Below are 25,065 nucleotides of genomic sequence, written 5' to 3' on the forward strand. Positions count from 1 at the left end.
AATGGGTTTCCCTCCATCCTGTTCTGGAAGCCATTGCTGTCGGGGTCCTTCTGGCCACTCCAATCACAAACTGTAATCTTTACCTTCCACCTCACAGGCCGCCCACATCGCATGCCCTCACCACCCTTCTTCAACAACTCCCTTCTCCCTTCCTGTTATTAGGGGACTTTAATGCTCACAACCCTCTTTCGGGTAGTCATGCGACTACTGCCCTGGGCAGGACAGTTGAAGCTGTTCTGGCAGGGCTTGACCTCTGTTACTAAACACTGACGCTCTCACACACTTTAGTGTGGCGCATGGCACTTTCTCAACCATTGACCTCTCCATCTGCAGTCCTGGCATTCTTCCTGCCATTGAATAGGGCGTCCACGATGACTCATGTGACAACGTCCATTACCCGATTGTTTTTGACCTTCCTTCAGTGTCTCTCGCACTGTCACCCTCCCAGGTGGGCCCTGTCTAAGGCTGATTGGGGTGCCTTCTCCTCTGCTCCCATCCCCTCTATATTGCCACACGACAGTGTTGATGAATCTATTCAGTCCTTGACTGCCTCCATCCTTTCAGCAGCTGTTTCAGCAATCCCTTCTTCTTCAGGTTCCCCCCGCCAGAAGATGGTCCCTTGGTGGACTCCGGAAATTGCTGCAGCCATAAACGACCGCTGCCGTGCTCTTCAACACTTCAAGCAGCACCCTTTTACTGCTCTTCTTCTTGTCTTTAAATGACTCCGTGCCCAGGCCCGCTACCTAATCAAATTTCAGAAACGGATTTGCTGGGACTGATATGTAGCTGCCATTGGACCCCACATCCCTTCTTCACAAGTCTGGATGAAACTCCGGCGAATTTTTGGTCACCGTCCTCCCACTGGGGTTGTGGGAATTTGTGTACATGGTATTGTCATTACCAATCTGGACTTTGTGGCAGAAAATTTTGCTCAACACTTTGCTCAAGCTTCGGCATCGGCTCAGTATCCACCCACGTTCCTTCTCCTGAAAGAGCGATCAGAATGACTGCCTTTGTCTTTTGTTTCTCACTGCTCAGAACCATATAATGCCCCATTTAGCGAGTGGGAATTTGCCAGTGCCCTCGCCCTTTGTCCTGACACGGCTCCTGGACCGGATCGGATACATAACCAAATGCTCCAACACTTATCGGTGACTGGCCACCATTGTATATTGACCCTCTTCAACTGTCTGTGGGGTGAGGGAGTATTTCCTACCCAGTGGCAGGAAAGCATTGTTGTTCCGGTGTTGAAGCCAGGGAAGCTGCCTCTTCAGTTGGATAGCTACCGTCCAATTAGCCTTACTAATGTCCTCTACAAACTCCTTGAATGCATGGTGAGTTGGCGGCTGTTTTGGATCCTTGAATCCCGTGACCTTTTGTCATCAACTCAAAGTGGTTTTCACTGTGGCCACTCTATGATGGATAACTTGGTGCACCTAGAGTCTGCTATCCGGTCAGCTTTTGCCCATCTGTAACATCTCCTTGTAGTCTTCTTTGATCTGCATAAAGCCTATGACACCACCTGGCGCCACCACATCCTCATCACCCTTCACGAATGGGGCCTTCGTGGTGCTCTGCCCGTTTTTATCCGTAATTTTCTTTCTTATCGCTCTTTTCGGGTCCAGGTTGGCTCCTCATACAGCTCTCTCCATTGGCAAGAAAATGGGGTTCCACAGGGTTCCGTGCTGAGCGTCCCTCTCTTTCTCATAGCCATTAATGGTCTAGTGACAGCTGTTGGGCCGACAGTGTCCCCCTCTTTGTATGCTGATGATTTTTGTGTCGACCTCGCCTCCTCCGTGATGGGCGCTGCAGAACGCCATCTACAGGGGGGCAATCTGTTGGCCAGCCCTTAGAGGTGGTGGACACCCATCGCTTCTTGGGTCTGGTCTTCAATGCCTGGTTGACGTGGCTCCCTCACCTTCGCCAGCTGAAGAGGACGTACTGGTCCCATCTCAATGTTTTTAGGTGTCTGTGCAATACCACCTGGAGTGCAGACCGCTCTGTTGTCCTGTGATTGTATCAAGCATTGGTCCAGTCTCGTTTAGACTATGGAAGTCCTGTCTATGGTTCTGAGTCGCCTTTGACACTGCAGATACTAGACACCATCCACCACTGTGGGGTCCGACTTGCGACTTGCGCCTTCCGGACTAGCCCCGTACTTAGCCTTCTCGCAGAGGCGGGGATTCCACCACTGCAAGTTTTGTGCCAGCAACAGCTGATATCTTATGCGCTCCGCATTCACTGCACCCCAAAGCACCCTAATTATGGTCTCCTTTATCCAGACATGGAGATCACCCTGCCACAGCAGCGGCCACGATGTGGGCTTACCATGGCTGTCCGCATTCAGTCGCTCTTTTCTGAGCTCCAGCAATTGCCTTTACCATGTCTCTTCTCCGCTCACGCACGTTCCCCTTCATGGTGCGTCTCTCGGCCGCAACTCTGTCTTGATCTCCCAATCGATTCAAAGGATTCTGTCCCTCCAATGACTCTTCGCCACCAGTTCTCCTGTCTCCTCAGTTCCTTTCAGGGTTCAGAAGTGATCTATACTGATGGCTCCATGGTTGCCGGCCGCACTGGTTTTGCTTACACCTATGCACGATGCACCGAACTTCGCTCCTTGCCAGATGGCTGTAGTGTTTTTACTGCAGAATTGGTAGCCATCTCGCGCGCACTGGACCGTATCCGCTCCTGCTCAGGACTATCCTTCACTATCTGTAGTGACTCATTGAGTGTTTTGCATGCTATCGGCCAATGCTTCCCTCGCCACCCATTGGTCATTGCTATCCAGGACTCCCTTTCTCTCCTCGCTCAACGTGGATGCTCGGTGGTTTTCATTTGGACCCCAGGCCTTGTTGGGATTCCTGGCAATGAACTTTCCGATCGACTGGCTAAATTAGCTACTACCAGGCCATCTCTCGCTATTGGCATTCCAGAAATAGACCTTCGCTCGGCATTACGTCGCCGGGTTTTGGGCCTTTGGGATGCAGAATGGAGCACTCTTTCTTCACCAAACTAGCTCAGGGCAATTAAGGATTCTACAACTCCATGGCGGTCTTCCTTATGGGCCTCTCGTAAGGCCTCTGTCTACCTCTGCCAGCTCCACATCGGCCATACTTTTTTGACTCACGGTTATCTCCTCTGTCGTGAGGAACCCCCCTCTCTGTCATTGTGGATCGATGTTGACTGTGGCTCACATCTTATTGGACTGCCCCAACTTAGCCACCCTACGACGGACTTTTAGCTTTCCAGAATCGGTACCCCTGGTGTCGGCTGACGATGCCTGAGTGGCAGATCTTGTTTTACATTTTATTCGTGATGGGGGGGTTTTTTATTGCTTTGTTTAAGGGAGGGGCCTTCCACCTTATCGGTGAGTGGAAGGGATGACAGGCTTTCATGCTCCCCCCTTCACCCCGACTGGATTGGCTTCAACTGGGCTTGGTGGTTCACTCCAGCCCTCTGCCTTCCCACTCCTTTCCTCATGGGGTCTGTTACGTCCTGAGCATCTCTCTTGTCTCCTGTGCTTCTTCGTTCATGCCCTTGTCATTAGTCATTTTCTTCCCCTCACCTCGTCTTCTGTCCTTTTCCTTCCTTCCCTGTCAATAGTTTATCATTTTATGGATGTTGTAGTTCCCTCTTTAATTGTGGGATTTTATCGGTTTTAGTTAATCTCAGGTCGGAGGGACTGATGACTGCGTAGTTTGGTCCCTTCACCAACCAACCAACCATCCTTCATTTTAGATTTGAGAAGGCATTGGACTCTGCACCACAGTGCTGAGTGGTACCTGAAATATTATTGTATAGAGTTTCTTCAGAAATATATAATTGGCTAGATTAATTTTGACTAATAGAACCCAGTAGCTTATATTGGATAGCAAATGTTCAGCAGAAACTAAAGTAACATTCAAATTTAGATAACATGTAGTCAAGAAAGACTGTGTGCAAATTCTGGATCCTCCATCATACATCTTGTATGAGAGGTCTTCAGACTAAGATAAATGAAATTAGGCTGTGTTCCTTGACATATAGACTTAATCCTTTTTTTAAATAGTGAGACAAAAAAACTGATGTTATTGATAGGGCATATACCCGTTGATGATCACTCTACAATGGCTGTAGAATATACATGTAGAAGGATTTTCCTTTATGATACCTTGAATCTTGTATATTGCTATACCTCAGTTGAGTAGCAAGTCTTATTTAAGATAGTGTGGCTCAAATTTCTCTCTGACCATCTGGATACAGGCTTTCAAACATCCCTCAGACACTCAAGACAAATGTCGTGGCTCTGTAATTGGGACAGAAAATTCTGCATCAGAGCTCCTGCCTTCATGCTGGTCCCATATGAATGTGTGCTCCACCTTTAATAACTTAATCATTTACAGGATGCAATATAATAATGATTTGTTCTTTTGTCAGTCAACTTGGTGTCTGGAACATGTCAACTCTGTTCATCCTACAATAAATCTGTGTGTTGCACAGGGTTCTTTTTGTGCAAAAAGTCATCTAGATCTGGTGGGGGGAAAAAGATCGCAGTACCAAGAAGGAGTTGTGTGACATAAATGGAACTTGTTGGGCACATTTCTACATCTGATAGACGATGTCTATTTAGATTTCGTCCCAATCACATCAGAGTGGCACTAGTAGCACCACTATGAGGCTGCCAGTCAGGTTTGCTTTAAATACACGCTGTAACTGTCGTGAGCATTAGTTACCTCTGAAATTGGACATGGCGTGTTGATACTAGTCTAGAATGCCTTTAAGGCAACAAAGATGCCATTACCAACATCTCATCGAGTTTAAATGAGGTCGTGTAGTAGGGCTATGAGAAGCTGGAGTTCCTTCTTCGATATTGTAGAAAGACTTTGCAGGAATGTAGCCACAGTACACGATTGCTCGCAGTGGTGGTCAGGAGAATGTATGGTGGCAAGAAGACCGGGCTCTGGATGGCTATGTGGCACTACATAGAGTGAAGACTATCATGTTCGGTGTATAGTTCTTGCACATCATACGGTGTCTGTAGCAGCCATTTGAGCACCAGCTGGAACCACAGTGACACAATGAACTGTTACAAATGGGTTACTTCAAGGACAACTCCAAGCCAAACATCCTATAGCGTACATTCCATTGACCCCAAACCACCACCATTTGCGACTTCAGTGATGTCAAGTGAGAGCTCATTGGACGGCAGGGTGGAGGTCTGTCGTGTTTTTCTGATGAAAGCGGGGTCTGCCTTGGTGCCAGTGACAGGCATATGTTGGTTAGGAGGCGGCCAGTTGAGGGCCTGCAGCCAATCTGTCTGCATATAGACACACTGGACCTATACCTGGAGTTACAGTCGGGGGTGCAATATCGTATGACAGCAGGAGCACTCTCGTAGTTATCCCGTGCACCTTGACTGGTAATGAACAGCGTTCCAGGGGGTGTTTTCCAACAAGATAATGCACATCCACTTACTGCCGATGTACCGAGCGTGCTGTACCGAGTGTCAACATTTTACCTTGGCGTGCTCGATCACCAATCTGTCTCCAGTCGAGCACATGTGGGACATCGTCGGATGACAACTCCAGTGCTGCCCACAAGCGATATTAACCATCCTCTTATTGACTGACCGAGTGCCACATTCGTGGAACTCCAACCCACAAACTGACATCTGGCAACCGTACAAAAAAATGCGTGCATGTTTGCATGCTTGCATTCAACATTCTAGCAGCTACACCAGTTATTAATGTACTGGCATTTTACATTTGATATGGCTTATCTTATGCTTACATTAACCTGTGAACTTGCAATATTAATCACTTACATATGTTACCTAGACTAATATATTCCAGAAATTTCATTCCTCTACATTAATTATTTTCTGGTGTTGCGATTTTTTTCCATCAGTGTATATAAATTTATTTATTTACAACGTCAGCTTGGCTGCTGCTGTCATCAGATCAAAACTCAGAACTTATAAAACAATGTTCAGTGTCAGTATTAGTAAAACCCATGCCTACTAATACTGACACTAAGCATTGCTTTCCAAGTTCTAAGTTTCAATCCGATGACAGAAGCCAAAACAGTGTTATAAAAATAGAAATATATCAAGTGATGTAGATGGTATCATTCACAAAATATCCACAACTGCAGACTCATTCAGGAAATTTACTTATGTACAGAGTTCATTCATGTACCTCAAATCAATTTAAATCTGGACCAAAGTCCACTTAAAAATATTATATCACTACATGACATTTGTCTCTTTATTTATTTCTAGAAAACATATAGTTCAGACAGCTATCTAAAAATGATTGCATGTTGCATTTTTGTTAAGGAGCTTGAATAATGATCAGAACCTACTAATAGTTTCATCATCAAACAGAATTTTACACGGTTTCATAGAAATTTACTAGACTTATAAAGCCACATCTGTAATTTGTAAATCACTTTAACTATTTGGAAGATGGACCAACACCAGGGAATACGGTGACATTTGTTTCGAGAAGAGGCGCTGCTGTTATTCGCTGGAAAGGCCATGGGAATATTGAAGAGGTTGTTGAGGAAATATTAGGAATCAACAGTGTTCCAGATGCAGAACTTCGTAAGTCACTGCACACTTGTGCTAAGAGGAACTGAATTTTCTCTCTCTCTCTCTCTCTCTCTCTCTCTCTCTCTCTCTGTGTGTGTGTGTGTGTGTGTGTGTGTGTGTGTGTGTGTGTGTGTGTGTGTGTGTTTTTATTGCTCCTGTCAAATTTGCTATGTCCACAATGTTAGTTTGCCCCTGATTTTGTGTCAACATATTTATAATTTTCCCTTGATTTACGCATTGCGAAACAATATTCGTCGAGAGGGGGGGGGGGGAGATGCTGTCATCTTGGCTGACCACCGGTGCTTACAAATATTACATGGTTAAGTTTCTTGACAACTTGGCACTCTACTCAGTGGATTTAAACCAGTAAATGTGTAAAAGTTGGAACAATTTGTGCCGTATCTCCCTCCGCTGCCAAGCACTACTTGGCGCGATGGCTGATGGGAGTAACTAAGTTTGTTCGAATAAAGATATCATGACCGTTCGCAATCATTTCCAAACTCTCTATTATGCAAATGCAATTTCGTGATTGTTGTGATCATCGTGACACTTTTGTCGAACCATATTTAGCATGTTTCGGCATTTGACCTCTTGTAGCGCTAGTTGACACCATCATTCACTGTGTGTTGCTCAAAGGTTTTTAGTTTAAACACAACGCTGGTCACGTATTTTTTCATGCTGAACAAAACGTGTTTCGTGAATTTATTCTCATTGTCAAGTGCAGTATTATCGTATTATTTTTTGTGATGTAACACGGACAGTGTGTGTGATGGTTTGCATTTGTGTGGTTTTCTACATAACTGAGGAGGCACAGTACCTGATAACTTCAAAAAGACGGCTATAGTGAATGAGAGGCAGAATAACACATTCGAACACCACACAAAATACTTGTGTACATATTTGCACTTGACAATGAGAAAGAATTCTCGAAACACATAATTAAGCATGGAAAAATACGTAACTACTGCTGTATTTCATTATTTAAATAATGACTGACAGCTGCACGCTTGCCAAAAACATAGATTATGATATTTGAAATTAAGTCAAACGTTTCCACTTCCCAGACAGTTATCAGTTCCAGTTACATCAGTGGTTTTCATTAGACAATAAACTTTTATTAGATAATAAAAAAGTCCCTGACACACCTTTTGAGTCTGTTATGTATGCATATCATACATAATGTGCAAAAATGCAAGGGGGAATCCTATATCTGACTTTCTACAGTTTAAAACGTTATTTCCCACATTTTACATTTTCTCACATTTTACATAATTTTTTTTCAAGTCCCTTGAAAAGTGTAAAAGTGGGGTTTCACTGTATTTGTGCCTTGATAGATGTGATGTAATGATTTATGGAAACCAAGGGGAAAGGGAGGAGGTTGGTCGTAAGAATGATGACAATATACTGCAAAGGGAGACTGAATTGTGATGTAATGTGGGAAAAATCTCTGGCAAGGATAGACCCATTTTTGGTGTAACTTTCTGAAACCATAGTCACATTACAGTTGTTTATGTTATGGCTGTTATCTGCTTATAGTAACTGAGCTGGTATCCCTTGCCAGTACCTTCAGTACCGAATACCGACATTTGGTCAGACTGTTTTAGCTTTATCATATTTTCTTAATTGTTTTATATCACACATGACAATCATTTATGAATTGTTACTGAATTATCCACTGCACACTCTTTAATTTGAGCTGTTTCCCACATTAGGGGTGAATACACTGGACCCATAGCTATGATCTTTGTTGTATAAAAGAAAAAAAAATTGTCATGCTGCTACCAAATATATTTATTTGAATGCTGTTTTCAGGGTGTTGAAGCTTCAATTTCAATGAAATAATTCATTTGAGATTGTACAAGTAGGTGTGCATGTGCACTAACACACTGTTAGAACATTGTCGCATCAGCAATCACAGTGAAAATGCGTCCTTGAAAATTGGCACGTGTTGATCCACATGTTGTGTACAAGGACGAAAACAAAAAGATGAAACACAGATTTTTTTATTTTTATTTTATTTTATTTATTTATTTATTTATTTATTTATTTTAAGGTAGAGCACATACAGTGTTTTGTTGAAGATAATGTCACCAATTATATTTTAATGATCCTATTTGTTTGAGGTATGCTGTGGGTTGTTGGCTTCCTAACACAATGAGCCCCTGTTTCCTGCAAGCGCCTGGAGCGTCCAGATGTGCCCCTATGCATTCTGATTCCGGGCACAGTGCGTTGTTCACTGGAACAACGATACAAGATCAAATTCTGCATGAAACTTGGGAAGGCAGCTGCTGAAAAGTGTCCAATAATTGAGCAGACAGTTGGAAATGAATACTTGTCAAAACGCAGGTGTTTTGTGAGCACAATTTTTTTTTTTTTGGAATGCTGAGATGATGTCAGTAACAAAACTCGCTCTGAACACTCTTCAGTGTCGAAAGGTGAAGACCGTATAGCTTGTGTGCGTGAAGTTTTGAACACAGACCGTAGAATGAGTGTTGCCAGTTGCCAGTTCCCAGACACTCTATCAAGAGAATACACCAAGCCATGCTGCCTTCTTGGTGACAGATTGTGTGTTCAAAGATTATATGGCAACATTGCCCCAGTGCTCTGCACAGACCTGACCTAACTCCAGCAAAATCTGTTTTGTTTTCCTGGCTCAAGACACCCTTGAAAGGATGCTGTTTCAAGACCATTGACAATGTGAAAGTTGCTGCTACGTGTGTCATAAAGGACATTGCAATCCAGGCTTTCCAGGATACCTACAATAAGTGGAAATTTCGCTGCAGAACAATGCACAGGTGCAGGAGGGACCCCCTAATTTGAAGAATTTTGATTAATTTTACTGTTCTGATCAATAAATTAGTTTTTATGGCCTCAGTGACAGATAATGTTGAAGTATTCTGTTGACCATCACAAAGTCAGGTCACTCGCTTCTGTGATAATTGATCCACGATGTCTTTCATCTGTAAGAAATGAATAATTGTAGTGTGAAAGATGTTTGCAACAATATCTGTACTGATATGGAATGCTTGCCTTACTATTATGTCAGGTGGGTATTGTCACCTTCTCTTCTTGTTACATATATCATTGTAGTTCAGTTGACCGGCATGATGAGGATATTTACTGAAATATGAGAGAGAACCCCAACTTTCCCCAGGATTTTTGATAACTTCTTTCTCTGGCTATGTTTTATCTGTGAAAATGCCTGATTGCTTTAGTTTCCACATTGAATTATGCCAATTTGCAACCCCTTATACCATAGTCCATATTTTTCATTGAATTTTTGCAGCCTAACATGTTATTCTGCTGTTTCCATTGTTTCTTGAATTGAAGGATAACTTACTGGTAAAAATCATACCTTTTACTACACCGTTTTGCACTACTTATGCTATTCACATCACAGCAATATTTTGTATGTTTTCAGTTTGTATATGCACTTGTGTGTGATTTGCTTCCCATCTTTAATTATAGTAGTTCTGTTTGGATGATTTAATTGTGTAAATGTGGAATTTTTTTGCTTATTTGTAAGATTTGAAAATGAAAAAAAATGCAGAATGTTTCAAATGCTTGTGTTCATAACTATCTGCTTACAACTTTTTGGACTTCCTGCATTGCAGGTGAGTTTGGTTACCCTTCAGAAGAGTTCGTGAGATACCTCATGCTAGGTAATTCAGACAGTGAAGAGGTATGAACACTTAACATAATAACTGTCTCATTATAATTTATTTAAACACTTTCGAACGATTTTAAAATCCTTTCTTTTTAGGTACCAGTGGCAAATTGGTCTGCAAGTCCACTTGAGAGGTGAGGACTTTGTCATACAAAATCCTTTAATTATGTTATTGTTTGAAATTCCTATTGTTCACAACCACAGTTAACTGTTGCATATTTGTCTTTACTCCACTTTCATCTTGAAGATGTTAACCTTTGTGGTGTTGTTCCTGCAAGGCGATGTCACTACTAATTTATAAAATCGATATTATCAAGTCATAGTAAGCTTGAGCCCCTCAGTAGCAAAATCTTCATTTCTCTATCATTTTCTCTGTTTTTGTGATATAGGATTGCAAGTTTTGCATCCTAGCTCCTGTAACTCTCTTCTGCCTTTAATATTCTTGTTTAAATTATGACTATAATTAGCAATGGAGTATTGTAGTGGATGTCATTTAGCAATGAATGCCTATTTCTGGCAAATAAGTTTTTTGAATGTTTATAACTGTATGTTTTCCTACCATGCATTGCTTGCCTTGTTTGTTGTCTGTGTGTGCTAATTCCTCTAGGGAGATCAAGTAGCATTTGGAATTTCTTTTTAGCTAAAACTATGACCTAATTTCTTCTTTGTTAATTGTGTTACAGAAAATTAGTTTCTCTCTTAGTGAAAAGTGTATGAAATATAAAGCTTTTCCAAAATTATGGTTTCCAAGTGTCAAATTTAGACAAGTCTTCCACAATATTTCTCTCGTGTAACCACACATCTGAATATTTTCAGAATTCATGACACTGGAAAAAGGGGAGAAAAACTAAAGAGGTACCTTAAATTTCTATTGAATTTTTCTTTGGTAAATAAAGTGGGATGCAATGGATAGTTTTTTAAGTGTATGCCATTATATGAAGGGATCAGAAAAGATTTGTAGTATGAAGCACCATGTGGAAACGCTACAATGTGCTTTCTGCCTACAGAAACCAGTTCTCACATGTACTATAGCCAAGAAACAGAGTAGTTCATGTCAGTCTTAACATAATTTTTTATTTGTTAGCACAAAGTGATTGTGTGTCATCCCCCCCCCCCCCCCCCAGATAAGTACTTGTAGGAAACCCTGATCATGCTTATAGTATATGTACCTACTGCAAGACAACAATCGCAGCTAAAGCTGACCTTAGTTCACCAAACGGAATATTCATATAGAATTCAAATGAATAGAGAAAGATAGGTGTGTGTTACCACCCGATAATCCGTCAGCCATTGTGCAACTACATTTCACACCATTCAGTAAGATGAAGTTAAAGTGATGAAGCTTTATTCCTTGCAGGGGGCATAGACCTTGTCGCAGAAACAAAATGCACATTCATGCATTCAAAAATAATACCTCTGTCATGGAGACCCTTAAAACCATCAACCCCTAAGTAAAAACTTTGACAGTTCAAATCTCACACACACACACACACACACACACACACACACAACTAACTCTGGTCCTTGACTGGAACTGCTGGCACTGGATGCGGAGTTGAGAGAAGTAGCTGCAGCAGGGTTCTTGGTTAGAAACAATGGAGTAGTTCAGCTGGATTTTTCTCTCATATTGGCGTTGCCCTGTAGGAACTTAGAAACCCAATTAGTGCTTCCTTTGCCAGTGACTCCCCTGCATACTTTGGAATTTGCATGGCTTTGCAATTCGATTGGGGGTGAAATGGCGGAGCCATTTACACCACTGTAATTCCAAAAAAACTTCAAACTGAACTGTGGACCATTGTCTGTAACCTGATAATCTTTCAGCAGCAAAAATTTTAGAGTGTGCTTTTATTGTACTCTTCCTTGACATAATACACAGATCACAATATATGGAAAGCAAGAGTAGACATCTATCAGAATGAGCCAGTGTGTGTCCAAAACGGACCCCGCATAGCCCAGGTGCACCTTATGCCATGGCTGCATGAGTGCAGGCCAAGGTGAGAATATTTTCTTTGGGTGAGTGGATGAGGTTTTCAGTTTCTTCATCCAGAACCGACAAGTAAACATAATGGTGGGCGAGTTGATTGGTGCAAAATATCTGCCAGTGGCTGTTTTGCAGTAGTTGCAGAATGTCCTTTCTCAGTGTGAATGGTACAACAACTCACAGTGAGGAATGCTTGATGGAAAGTAAAACCACTCCATCCACTAATGTCAGTCAATACCAACATTGAAAATATTGTTCTGTAGAGTCATCTTTTCGTTGTGTCAATTTGAATGGCCACCCCCAAAAATGAAGTGTCTAACTTCTTGGAGGAGTGGATCTATTAAGACTGCACCCACAAGAAAATCACTTATGATGAGGCTTCTTCATCTAAATAAAAGCATAGAATCTCCTACTCGTTGAAGGCAAGATCGGGGCCCATTGGTAGACGTGAGAGCACACAGATCTTTAGATCTGAAGTGAATCTCTCAGTTGTATTAGCTGAGCAATAATGCCCATCATTAAAGCCTGTGCGCTGTTTTGTCTGGGGTGTGAGCTGATGGGCTGAACAGTGATATTAGTGGCTTGTGATCAGTTATCAAATTAATTTTGTTTTCTGTACAAAACGTTATGAACCTTCTTTAAACCGTAGATGATACCTAATGCTTATTATTCTATTTGTGAATAATTCTTCTGCACTGCTGTCAGTGTTTCGGGGGCATAAGCTATAGGTGGTTCTGTTTTGTCAGCATATATGTGAGCTATTGCTGCACTCAAGCTAAAAAAATGAATGTAGATGTCGTGTGACTAGGGCCTCCCGTCAGGTAGATCGTTCGCCGGGTGCAAGTATTTCGATTTGACGCCAAGCTGTAGTAGAAGCATCAGCTGCTGCTACGAGTTATGTGCCCAGTTGAAGTGTAGTGATGCATGGAGCGGAGTGCAAACATATTTTCAATGTTTGGAATGCAGTTTCACATCCTTTGTCCACCTGAATGTCATGCCTTTTTTCTGTGCAGATTTAGTGCATAAGCTATATTAGAAGCACTGCAAATAAATTTATTATAGTAGGTCACTTTACCCAAAACAGTTCCTTTACATTTGTAAGACACGGCAGGGACATCATTGCTTTGGTGCTTGAAGTCAGTGATTTGATACCAGTTTGCAAAATTGTTTGTCCAAGATATTCAATGGACAGTTGAAAAAATTTTCACTTCTACAGATTGCATTTCTAACCTTCATCTTGTAATGTTCAGAATAATTGGCCACAGAATGGGGTGAGTTAGTTTGTAATTGAGCATTGACTGTCATCTTAAAATTACCATGTGTGTGTAATTTACCATTTGGATTTTTAATGATAACCTAGGGTGTTGCCTATTGGCTAGAAGAAATAGTTTTGATTACACCCATCTTTGTGATGCGATCTCTCTCTTCTTTCACTTGGTAGCACAATGCTATTAGCATTGGATGTGTTCTGCAAAACTGAGGGTGCACTGAAGGCTTTAGTTTGATGCATCCTCTGATTTTTTTTTTTTTTTTTTTTTTGCTGAGACCCAGTGAAAAAATGTCCTTAAATTCATTGTACAATGAGTCCAGGTCCTGAAAAGATACTTGTTTTGATACTAAATTTCCTGCATTGGTGACTGAACACACAAGCATTGAATGCATCCAAACCAAAGACATTTTCTGCTCTTCTGCTGTCCACCACAAGGAAGGTTAGCTGCTGTACCACATTTTTATATTTAGCTTCTGCAGTGAATTGTCTGTTAATGAGGATCATCTGCTTACTGTAATTTACCAAAAGATTTTTTGTCCATGAAAGTTGCAGGGAACCTAGTGGCACATAAGTTTTAATATTCAATAAAGATGTACCAGCACTGGTGTCCACTTGAAATGTCACTGGCTCTCCGTCGATTGCAGAGTGCGTCATATTAATGTACCTTTGTTGCTATGAACAAAACGTAGAAGATTTACACACTGCTGAGATGTGCCCAGACTTGTTACATATATTACAGACTGACCATTGATGGGGGTGATCTTCCTGTGAATGCTTTTTGAAACATGCAGGGCAAGAAGGAAACGGGTGGTGTGTGGGCTGTTTTCTTGCAGTGACTGGAACCCACACTGGGGCTTGTTTGTGATGCTGCTTTATTTCTATGATGTCTGCCTCATTGGAGGCGAATGACATTCACTGTCTGTAGTGTGGTATGTTAACTGTAGCAATGTCTGCTCAGGTTTCAAGTCTCTGCCCTGTGGCTTGAGATAACCTCTAAAGATTATGCCAAAGCTAAGACCTGTTGTAGAGATGGATCATCAAACTGTAGTGGCTGTTGTCGTACCTCTTTATTGGGAGCTCATCAGATAGTTGCATCCCTCACCATTACATCTGCATGTGACTTGCCATGATTAGCTGTGGTAAATCTACATTTCCACACAGTTTTGCAGCCCAAACTCTGTGTGATTGGTCTGGGTGCTTTTTGCACTGGTAGAACTCAAGATGCTTTAATGTATGCATGTCTGTGAAGATATCTGGTTAGTAGAGTACACGTTACATCTAAAGATAGTTTTGACGGTTCATGAAAGGGGCCAGCTTAGAGAAAAGATGGTATGTTTGTGGCTTAATCCACGACAAAAATATAGCCTTTATTGTATAAATGTCAATTACCTGAAACACTGCAAAATGTTGTTTGAGGCACTTGTCACAGATTTCTCATTCCTTCTCTGCCTCATTGTAGTGTGGGAATGGAGGTGAATGCATCACCTGTGCAGCCTGTTGCCTGTTCACAAGCCCTGCCTTTTGTAGCATACAGTTCTTTTCATGTTGAATCTCCTCGAGGCAAAGCTGGGTGTTTGTTTGTCACTGCAGAAGTGTCCGCAGCACTGCTTCCAAGGAAGTGGCCATTTTTTCCATGATCATAGCATGAGACACTATTGTTAAATTGAAGAGCCAAAAAAACTGGTGCACTTGCCTAATATCGTGTAGGGCCCCCATGAGCACGCACGAGTGTCGCAACATGATGTGTCACGGACTCGACTGATGTCTGAAGTAGTGCTGGAGGAAATGGACCCCATGAATCCAGCAGGGCTGTCTATAAATCTGTAAGAGTACGAACGGGTATAGATCTCTTTTGAGCAGCACATTGCAAGGCAGTCCAGATATGCTCAATAATGGTGGGCAACAAGACGAGGTCGCTTCTCAAGGACGCAGATTTACCGGAGGGTGACGCTAAGAAATTGTTACCCCAAGGTCCGGTACCGCCTAGACTATATGGACTCCCGAAGGTTCACAAAGAGGGGGTACCATTACGCCCCATAGTCAGCAACATCAGGGCACCTACATATTTGTTGGCCAAATACCTGTCGGGAATATTAAGTCCTTATGTGGGTAAATGCCCTCATCACATCTGTAATTCCGTGGATTTTGTTAAACGCCTTGATAGCTTCACGTTGGGTGAGTCAGATATCATGGTGAGTTTTGACGTCGTTTCCTTGTTCACGAGGGTACCCCTGCGAGAGTCACTAGAATTGATTAGTCAGAAGTTTGACGAGAAGACCACTGAACTTTTTAGGCATGTCTGGACTTCCACGTATTTTCTTTTTAATGGAGAATACTACGAACAAACAGAGGGAGTCGCCATGGGTAGCCCACGCTCACCGGTGGTAGCGAATTTGTACATGGAGAACTTCGAGGAGGAAGCCCTGTCGTCATCCGAATGGAAACCTACTTGCTTTTTCCGTTACGTGGACGACACGTTCGTCATCTGGCCAGATGGTATGGATAAACTCCTTGACTTCCTTACACATCTAAACTCCATACACCCCAACATCAAATTCACTATGGAGACTGAAACGGAGGGTAAACTACCTTTCCTTGACGTCTTGGTCAAGAGAAGGCCTGACGGCACCCTAGGCCATGGGGTGTATCGGAAGACAATGCACACTGATCTGTATTTGCACGCAGACAGCTGCCACCACCCTTCACAGAGGAATGGGGTGCTTAAAACTCTAGTACATAGGGCGCGCACTATCTCTGACGCAGAGTGTCTACCCCAAGAATTGGAACATCTGAGAACTGTATTTCGAAAAAATGGGTACTCAGAGTGGCAGATTCAACGTGCTCTCTGCCCACCCACTACAGCACAACCTGTGGAGATGGATGAAATCACGAGGGAGGAGGTAGGCACTGCGTTTATCCCATATACAGGCGCACTCTCGGGGAAAATCGCTCGCATTTTGAAGAAACACCGGGTCCGAACTGTGTTTTGTCCTCCGAATAAAACTCGTGCACTGGTGGGGTAGCGCCAAAGCCCTGTGGAGTTTGGTGGCCAGCGGAAGTGTTCAAACTCAGAAGAGTGTTTCTGGAGACAATCTGTAGCAATTCTGGATGGATGGGGATGTTGCATTGTCCTGCTGGAATTGCCCAAGTCCGCTGGAATGCGCAATGGACATGAATGGATGCAGGTGATCAGAGAGGATGCATACGTATGTGTCACCTGTCAGAGTTGTACCTATATGTATCAGGGGTCCCGTATCACTCCAACTGCACACACCCCACACCATTACAGAACCTCCGCCATCTTGAACACTCCCCTGCTGAAATGCAAGGTCCTTGGATTCGTGAGGTTGCCTCCACACCTGTACATGTCCATCTGCTTGATAGAATTTGAAATGAAATGAGACTAGTCCAACCACGCAACATGTTTCCAGTCATCAACAGTCCAATGGCAGTGTTTACAGGCCCAGGGAAGGCATAAAACTTTGTGTCATGCAGTCATCAAGGGTACACGAGTGGGCCTCCAACTCCGAAAGCCCATATTGATGATGTTTCATTAAATGGTTCGCAAGCTGACACTTGTTGATGGCCCAGCATTGAAATCTGCAGCAATTTGTGAAAGGGTTACGCTTCTGTCAAAATGAATGATTCTCTTCAGTTTTTGTTGGTCCCGTTCTTGCAGGATCTTTTTCCACCTGCAGCGATGTTGGAGCTTTAATGTTTTACTGGTTTCCTGATATTCACAGTACACTCATGACATGGTCGTATGGGAAAATCCCCACTTCATCGCTACCTCAGAGATGCTGTTCCCCATAACCTGCCATTGTAGCAGCAGTAACCAATCTAACAACTGTGCCAGACACTTGTTGTCTTATATAGATGTTGCCGAATGCAGTGCCATATTCTGCCTGTTTACTTATCTCTGTATTTGAATACACATGCCTATACCAGTTTCTGTGGTGCTTCAGTGTAGAATGACAGTAAACACTGTTCATGGTACTTGTTCATAGAACACGAGTTCACTGTCCATAGCACTGTTAGTAGAATGGAGGTTTATGGTTCATGTACTGTCGACCTAATTATCAGCAACTGTGTAGTGATTGCTACACAATTAAGAGAGAGCATGCAATAGTTAACACTTATTTTTATTGTCAAAGCATAAGACTTGCACCAGTGATATGCATAGCAACAAAATAGTTGTAATCCGAGAGCAGGGTCCACCGAGGAGTCCTGGCAATCCTTAAAGTATGAGTACTGTCACGAGTCGTATCAGAACTGTGAACGAAGAGTAATTTGTGGAGGCAGGATCGCCTGCTGGTATAGCCACCCATTGTCGTTGGAGGTGCTGGTGATGGTAGGGGTTGAAACAGCACACACAGTTAGTTCCATAAACTCAGCAGGGATGACAGTGCTGTGTCATGTGGTGTGTTACTCTACTAACCAGGAGTGAACCTCTGCAGCTGGTGCAGGGTGTCGCCATGTCGGGAGCAAAGAGCCACATGTTGAGCAGTTGTCGGCCTCTGAGGAGCTTGTGGCTTAGTACCTCCTGTGGGCCATATATGTTGACAAAGTGAGAGCATTACTACAAAATTTCCCATTTACCTACTTAAGTACTCAATTGCCCTGTGACACCTTAATTTTGTGTGTCATTAGTATCTAATTGGAGATATTGTACTGTTTTTAATTTGCTATATGTTGGCAAAATTTCTATGAATTGTTGAGCTGTCTGTAATGCTTAGTTATAGAATGCTTGTGCATTGTTTGTTTTTTCTAATATTTTATTCTTTGTGTTTTTTATATTACCAAAAATTTCCAGCTTGGAGAAAGAAATACAGCCCAGCACGGATAAAGAAATGCAGGCCAGTGTGGAGAAGGAAATGCAGGCCAGTGTGGAGAAGGAAATGCAGGCCAGTGTGGAGAAGGAAATGCAGGCCAGTGTGGAGAAGGAAATGCAGGCCAGTGTGGAGAACGAAATGCAGGCCAGTGGATTGTCTGGGAAGAAAAATATCCCAGGGCAGCCCAAGTGCGTTTGTATTATTTTTATTTATATTTATTTTTTAAAATAAATATTTACATTTGTGAATGAGAATTTTCTCCTCTTTTTGTATTATTAGGGAGTTGACAGTACTTCAGATCCGCTGTCCAGATGGTTCCTCAGTGACTAAAACTTTTAAAACTTCCAGTTTGTTATCAGAAGTGAGGGTATACATAGCAGCACATTTTTCATCTGAAGGGTAAGATTTCACATAGCTGCTTATTTTAACTATAGGAAAATAATCATTAGGCAGGTAGTAATTTTCACACGTTGCTCACTATTTTCAAAAAGCATGTAATCTTCAATCATTGGAATATAAGTTATATGTAGGATGTAATTCAAGTAAGTAATTTCTATCAATTAGGATCACTAAAGTCAGTCTCTCTCTCTCTCTCTCTCTCTCTCTCTCTCTCTCTCTCACACACACACACACACACACACACACACACACACACACACACACACACTCCCTCCCCTTCTCTCTGCCGTGCGGTTAAAGGCGCTGCAGTCTGGAACCGCAAGCCCGCTACGGTCGCAGGTTCGAATCCTGCCTCGGGCATGGATGTTTGTGATGTCCTTAGGTTAGTTAGGTTTAACTAGTTCTAAGTTCTAGGGGACTAATGACCTCAGCAGTTGAGTCCCATAGTGCTCAGAGCCATTTGAACCTCCCCTTCTCTTCTCCACCACCCCGATCACTGACTGACTCTATATCAGTTTCAGTAATCAGAACTGCGCTTAAGGTAGAAATTTAAAAAAGCACAGTAAAAAGATAAATAATATCTGATGGCAGGAGTCTAAATATGTTGTAACTCTGAAGGTAAAGACTAAGGAAGTACATAGATACAATGCAAAGAGAGCAACCAAAAGAAGGCCAAACTGAAGACATTACTGAAGTGTGATGAATAACTCTATGATGTACGCTGTGGTCTGATTGTGTGATATGACAAGTTCTACCATTCTTCCACTTCTGACCTATACACCAACTCAGAAACAAAGAAAGAAAAGGGAAGCATAAATCTATGATTTTAGTGGGGACAAGGCCTACAGTAACTGCCTAAAAGATAAGCTGCACACAAGCATTAACCATTTTCATAAATAGAGACTGAAACTTATCAGAAACTTTAACTTTTTAAACTTGACCATACATGGAATAGATACTAGAAAAGACAGATTTCACAGTATATGGAACACACACACACACACACACACACACACACACACACACACAAACACACACACACACAGCCCCATAGAACATAGCACACAAATAATACAAACATTTTAGTGTATACTAAGCAAACGAAGAAACATAAATGCATGCACATAACTGAAAAACAAAACATAAGAAACCACTGATACACACAAGAAATAGCAGAATATGAATGCATTCCTAAATACAGTAGCACATACTCTCAATAAAAAAATTTCTGTATATGGTATGATCTAATGGTTAGCATGGGAAGCTCTGTGAAGCTGTTCATGGCTGATGCTGTTGTATGTATATAGGAAATTTGCAATGCCAAAAAACTTCAGTGAATTGCAGGAAGACTTGCAGAGGAGTGGTGCTTGGTGTAAGAACTGTCAGTTAGCCCTCATTGTAAATAATATAATTGTGGATAAATAGCCATTAAGACTTGTTACTGTCACATCATAATCACACTAGAGTCCAAATATCAAAGCTGGGTCATCAGTGAAATACAACACGTACCACTGAAAACACTTTTATTAAGAAAAATAAAGTACAGCCAGAATGGAACTGATCTCCACAGAGAGTGCAGTTATTTATACAAGCATTGAATATTCCAGAATTTACGAATGTTACAAACATACAATATTTCAAAACCTTCCAGAAACGATAAATACGAAATAACAAATAGTTGTTGTTGGTTGGGTTTGAACTGGCGGCTCGCAGCATGCCAGCCAGCGACGCTAATGTCTACACCACACTGATGGTGTTGTGTTTTGTGCTTGTACACGAAAGTGAACACAGAGAGAAGCTAGTGTAGTAACACCAACAGCAAAATGCTTAATTTAGTGTAAAACAAAACTTATCTTTATTGCCCTCCACTGTTATAATGGGAGTAATCATGCGTGGAATAGTATACAGGGTGTTACAAAAAGGTACGGCCAAACTTTCAGGAAACATTCCTCACACACAAAGAAAGAAAATATGATATGTGGACATGTGTCCGGAAACGCTTACTTTCCATGTTAGAGCTTATTTTATTACTTCTCTTCAAATCACATTAATCATGGAATGGAAACACACAGCAATAGAACATACCAGCGTGACTTCAAACACTTTGTTACAGGAAATGTTCAAAATGTCCTCAGTTAGTGAGGATACATGCATCCACCCTCTCTCGCATGGAATCCCTGATGCGCTGATGCAGCCCTGGAGAATGGCGTATTGTATCACAGCCGTCCACAATACGAGCACGAAGAGTCTACATTTGGCACCGAGGTTGTGTAGACAGTAGCTTTCAAACGCCCCAATAAATGAAAGTCAAGAGGGTTGAGGTTAGGAGAGCGTGGAGGCCATGGAATTGGTCCGCCTCTACCAATCCATTGGTCACCGAATCTGTTATTGAGAAGCGTACAAACACTTCGACTGAAATGTGCAGGAGCTCCATCGTGCATGAACCACATGTTGTCATACTTGTAAAGGCACATGTTCTAGCAGCACAGGTAGAGTATCCCGTATGAAATCATGATAACGTGCTCCATTGAGTGTAGGTAGAAGAACATGGGGCCCAATCAAGACATCACCAAAAATGCCTGCCCAAACGTTCACAGAAAATCTGTGTTGATGACGTGATTGCACAATTGCGTGCGGATTCTCGTCAGCCCACACATGTTGATTGTGAAAATTTACTATTTGATCACGTTGGAACGAAACATTATCCGTAAAGAGAACATTTGCACTGAAATGAGGATTGACACATTGTTGGATGAACCATTTGCAGAAGTGTACCCGTGGAGGCCAATCAGCTGCTGATAGTGCCTGCACACACTGTAGATGGTACAGAAACAACTGGTTCTCCCGTAGCACTCTCCATACAGTGACGTAGTCAACATTACATGGTACAGCAGCAACTTCTCTGACACTGACACTGACATTAGGGTTATCGTCGACTGCACGAAGAATTGCCTCGTCCATTGCAGGTGTCCTCGTCGTTCTAGGTCTTCCCCAGTCGCGAGTCATAGGCTGGAATGTTCTGTGCTCCCTAAGACGCCGATCAGTTGCTTCGAATGTCTTCCTGTCGGGACACCTTTGTTCTGGAAATCTGTCTCGATACAAACGTACCGCGCCACGGCTATTGCCCCGTGCTAATCCATACATCAAATGGGCATCTGCCAACTCCGCATTTGTAAACATTGCACTGACTGCAAAACCACGTTCGTGATGAACACTAACCTGTTGATGCTATGTACTGATGTGCTTGATGCTAGTACTGTAGAGCAATGAGTCGCATGTCAACACAAGCACCGAAGTCAACATTACCTTCCTTCAATTGGGCCAACTGGCGGTGAATCGAGGAAGTACAGTACATACTGACGAAACTAAAATGAGCTCTAACATGGAAATTCAGCGTTTCCGTACACATGTTCACATAACATCTTTTCTTTATTTGTGTGTGAGGAATGTTTCGTGAAAGTTTGGCCGTACCTTTTTGTAACACCCTGTATATGTAGATGTAGTACCTCCAGAACTTGTCCTCATTTCATTTTATTTAGTGGCAAGACATACTGGCATTCCCATTGCACCATATAGCTTTTTCATTACCATCTCCATTATTGTTGGAGGAGATTTTTGTGTTGTCCTTGGCCGATAAAAGTATTATTTTGAGAATGGGGCTACAATCTTGAAACTAATAGCAGAGAAGAAAATGGAGAAAAAAAAAAAAACTGTGAACTGCAATTTCCAGAAAAATGCTTTATATTTTGTACTAGTCATACATTTATTTTAGTATGAATCATCAATATTTGCTTGTATCACTGTGTGTGTGTGTGTGTGTGTGTGTGTGTGTGTGTGTGTGTGTGTGTGTGTGTGTAATTTGCTAGTTTTAATTTGTAAAGTAATTGAAACCTTTAGCTATACTCATTATTTCTTTCTTTGACAGATTTGGCTTGGCAACATCATTTCCACGCCATCATTATGTCAGTGAAGACTATAGTAGAAATCTTGGTGAACTGGATCTTTGGCCTAATGCAGTCTTGTTGATAGTACCTGTAAGTATAAGTTATCACAATGTATCAGATGAGTCCACCTTATGTTACCCTTGTCGACTGTTATTGAGCAGCCCCCATATGGAAGTACTAAAAACTGATTGCAGTTCTCCAGTTTGGAGCCAAGAGGAAGGCTTAAACCAGATGCTCAGACAATTCTGTGATTTCTATTGTCAGTTGGAGAAGCAGGAATCACATCAATAGCTCACACATACACTATACACAATAAGAAGCTACTCAGGTAACAAATCGTGTGTGACATCCCTATGGGTCTTTTTTTACTTTAGTGGAACCCCTCCTGAGGCTGACAATTAATGACTTACAGAAAGTGATAAACAGACATGTTTATCAAACATACTCAAGAGAACAGTTGTTGATGTGATATTAGTTAACTGCAGGAGATACCATGTGTAATGTCCTTCCCAGTATCTCTCATAAAAGGTTATAATGCCCACATAGTTGTAGAAACAGATTACTAGCTGAAACTGTAGTGGATTCTTGTACAGAAGTGAATTCTTTTATGGACTTGCCTGCCTCAGGAACTGTAAAAGGATTCATTGAGAACCTGTAGAAGTTATTGAAGGTAAATTTTCTAACAATTTTAGTGTAATAGAGGGAAGTTTCAACTTGCGGCTATAGAATAAGTGCGTCACATGACTGAAACTGATGACAGAGACAGAGATTTGTAAGAGGGTGTTCTGAGTATCTTTTCTGAAAATTTACTTTGAGCATTTAACTGGGGAACTAACTCATTTGCTTTTCTTCAACCTATCTTTTTAAGATAAGTCATACCAATATTTATCCAGAACCTAAGCTGATCTGCCACAACGCCAGATTCTACCAGTTTCAAATTGAAATTATTACTTCCTTCTTGAAGTCGTAAGAGTGTTTTACCAGTCTCTTATATCTTTAACATCAGATTGAATTGTTTTGTCGTGGCTGGCTCTACCAAGGATCTCAGTAATTCTAAGGGACTAGAGGACTCCATGACTGCAGATGTTAGAAAATATATGAGTAAATATGGGGAAATATTTTTAATTAGCAAATGTGGCAAGAAACAGATCGTATATTATCTGAGAAGTCAACATTAAACATTCCTCTCTGGAAACAAAGGTGTGGTTCACCAATGGATAAAATTCAGGAGAACTTTACGATACACTTCTTAAATGTATGTACCAGTCGAGGTTTAGAGGGGTGGAAAAACAGCTCCACTTCCCCCAGAGGGGTTCACTATGTGTGTTGGAAAATTGCTTCAAAAGTAGAAGGAGCTTCATCATACATTAAAGCAAATTCAAAGCCATGTTGATTTACAAAAGCTTAGGTAGATAAATAAAAATCAGCATAAGGAGATCAATGGGAAATGTGTTCAATAATGAGAAATTATAATTTTGTGTACCAATCTGATGGAGAAATCATAACAAATGTTTGATTTTTATACAGCAAATAAACAAATCATAATCGCATATTCAATTGGTCAGTGATCGTAATTCCACAAAGTGGAAGATGTTCAGCAGAAGGCCGAAATACTGAACTTGGTCTTCCATATTTGTTTCACTGTGGAAGATAATTAAACAATTTCTCCTCTCAACCATTGCACAGCTGCCAAAATATTGCCAAGATAAGTGACTGAGAATAGAATGCCACTCAACAGAGGAAAGGCATCTGGACCAGATGAGATCCCTATATGATTCCATACAATTATGCAAAAGTATTTGCTTGCTTTCTGGTGGTATTTTATTTTAGCTCTCTGAAGCAATGAAGAGTTCCAAGCGATTGGAAAAAGATGCCGATCATTTCAGTTTTCAAGAATGAAGATCTTTATGCAAAGCAACATGGATTCTGCAGACAAATATATTGTTAAACTCAGTTCCCTCTTATCATTCCTTAAGATCCAGAAGGTTGTAGACACCCATATGATGATTAGTTATCCAATCAGTTGATACTGAATCAAATTGGGAGGGTTGGGGGGAGAAGAAATTAACGGAACAACTTAATTGAAAGAATGGAGCAGCTGATGGTATAAGTGCTGAGGCATTAAGAAAGTGTCAGTTTGTTGATGGAGGGAAATTTGTGTGGGAAGGGGAGGGGGAAGGGAAGAAGATAAAAATTGTAGAGGGAGATAAACATTTGACTGCACTAAGACCGTTCAAATTGATGTAGATTGCAGGAGTTGGGTAGAAAGGAAGAGGCTTTCACAGGATAGAGTACTGTAGAGAGCTGCATAAACTGCTCTGTGAACAACTGTAACAAGAACAACTGGCACAATGTGTATTGAGACACTGAAAAATTAATGATATGATTTGTGCCTAATCAG

The 25,065-nt window shown here is 41.7% G+C and overlaps 1 protein-coding gene across 2 annotated transcripts in view; it reads left to right on the forward strand.

Annotated features, from left to right (window-relative positions):
- LOC126248972 (UBX domain-containing protein 4-like) overlaps positions 1-25,065 on the forward strand; it is a 145,198-nt gene that overhangs the window by 78,288 nt on the left and 41,845 nt on the right. For both annotated transcript variants that reach the window (XM_049950525.1, XM_049950526.1), the window contains exons 3-8: positions 6,446-6,583; positions 10,186-10,253; positions 10,335-10,372; positions 18,303-18,509; positions 18,601-18,720; positions 22,646-22,754. In XM_049950525.1, coding sequence (XP_049806482.1) covers positions 6,446-6,583; positions 10,186-10,253; positions 10,335-10,372; positions 18,303-18,509; positions 18,601-18,720; positions 22,646-22,754 — 680 coding nt within the window. The remainder of the gene's footprint in view (positions 1-6,445; positions 6,584-10,185; positions 10,254-10,334; positions 10,373-18,302; positions 18,510-18,600; positions 18,721-22,645; positions 22,755-25,065) is intronic.

This window comes from Schistocerca nitens, chromosome 3 (assembly GCF_023898315.1).
Source record: "Schistocerca nitens isolate TAMUIC-IGC-003100 chromosome 3, iqSchNite1.1, whole genome shotgun sequence".
Classification (NCBI taxonomy): Eukaryota; Metazoa; Arthropoda; class Insecta; order Orthoptera; family Acrididae; genus Schistocerca; species Schistocerca nitens.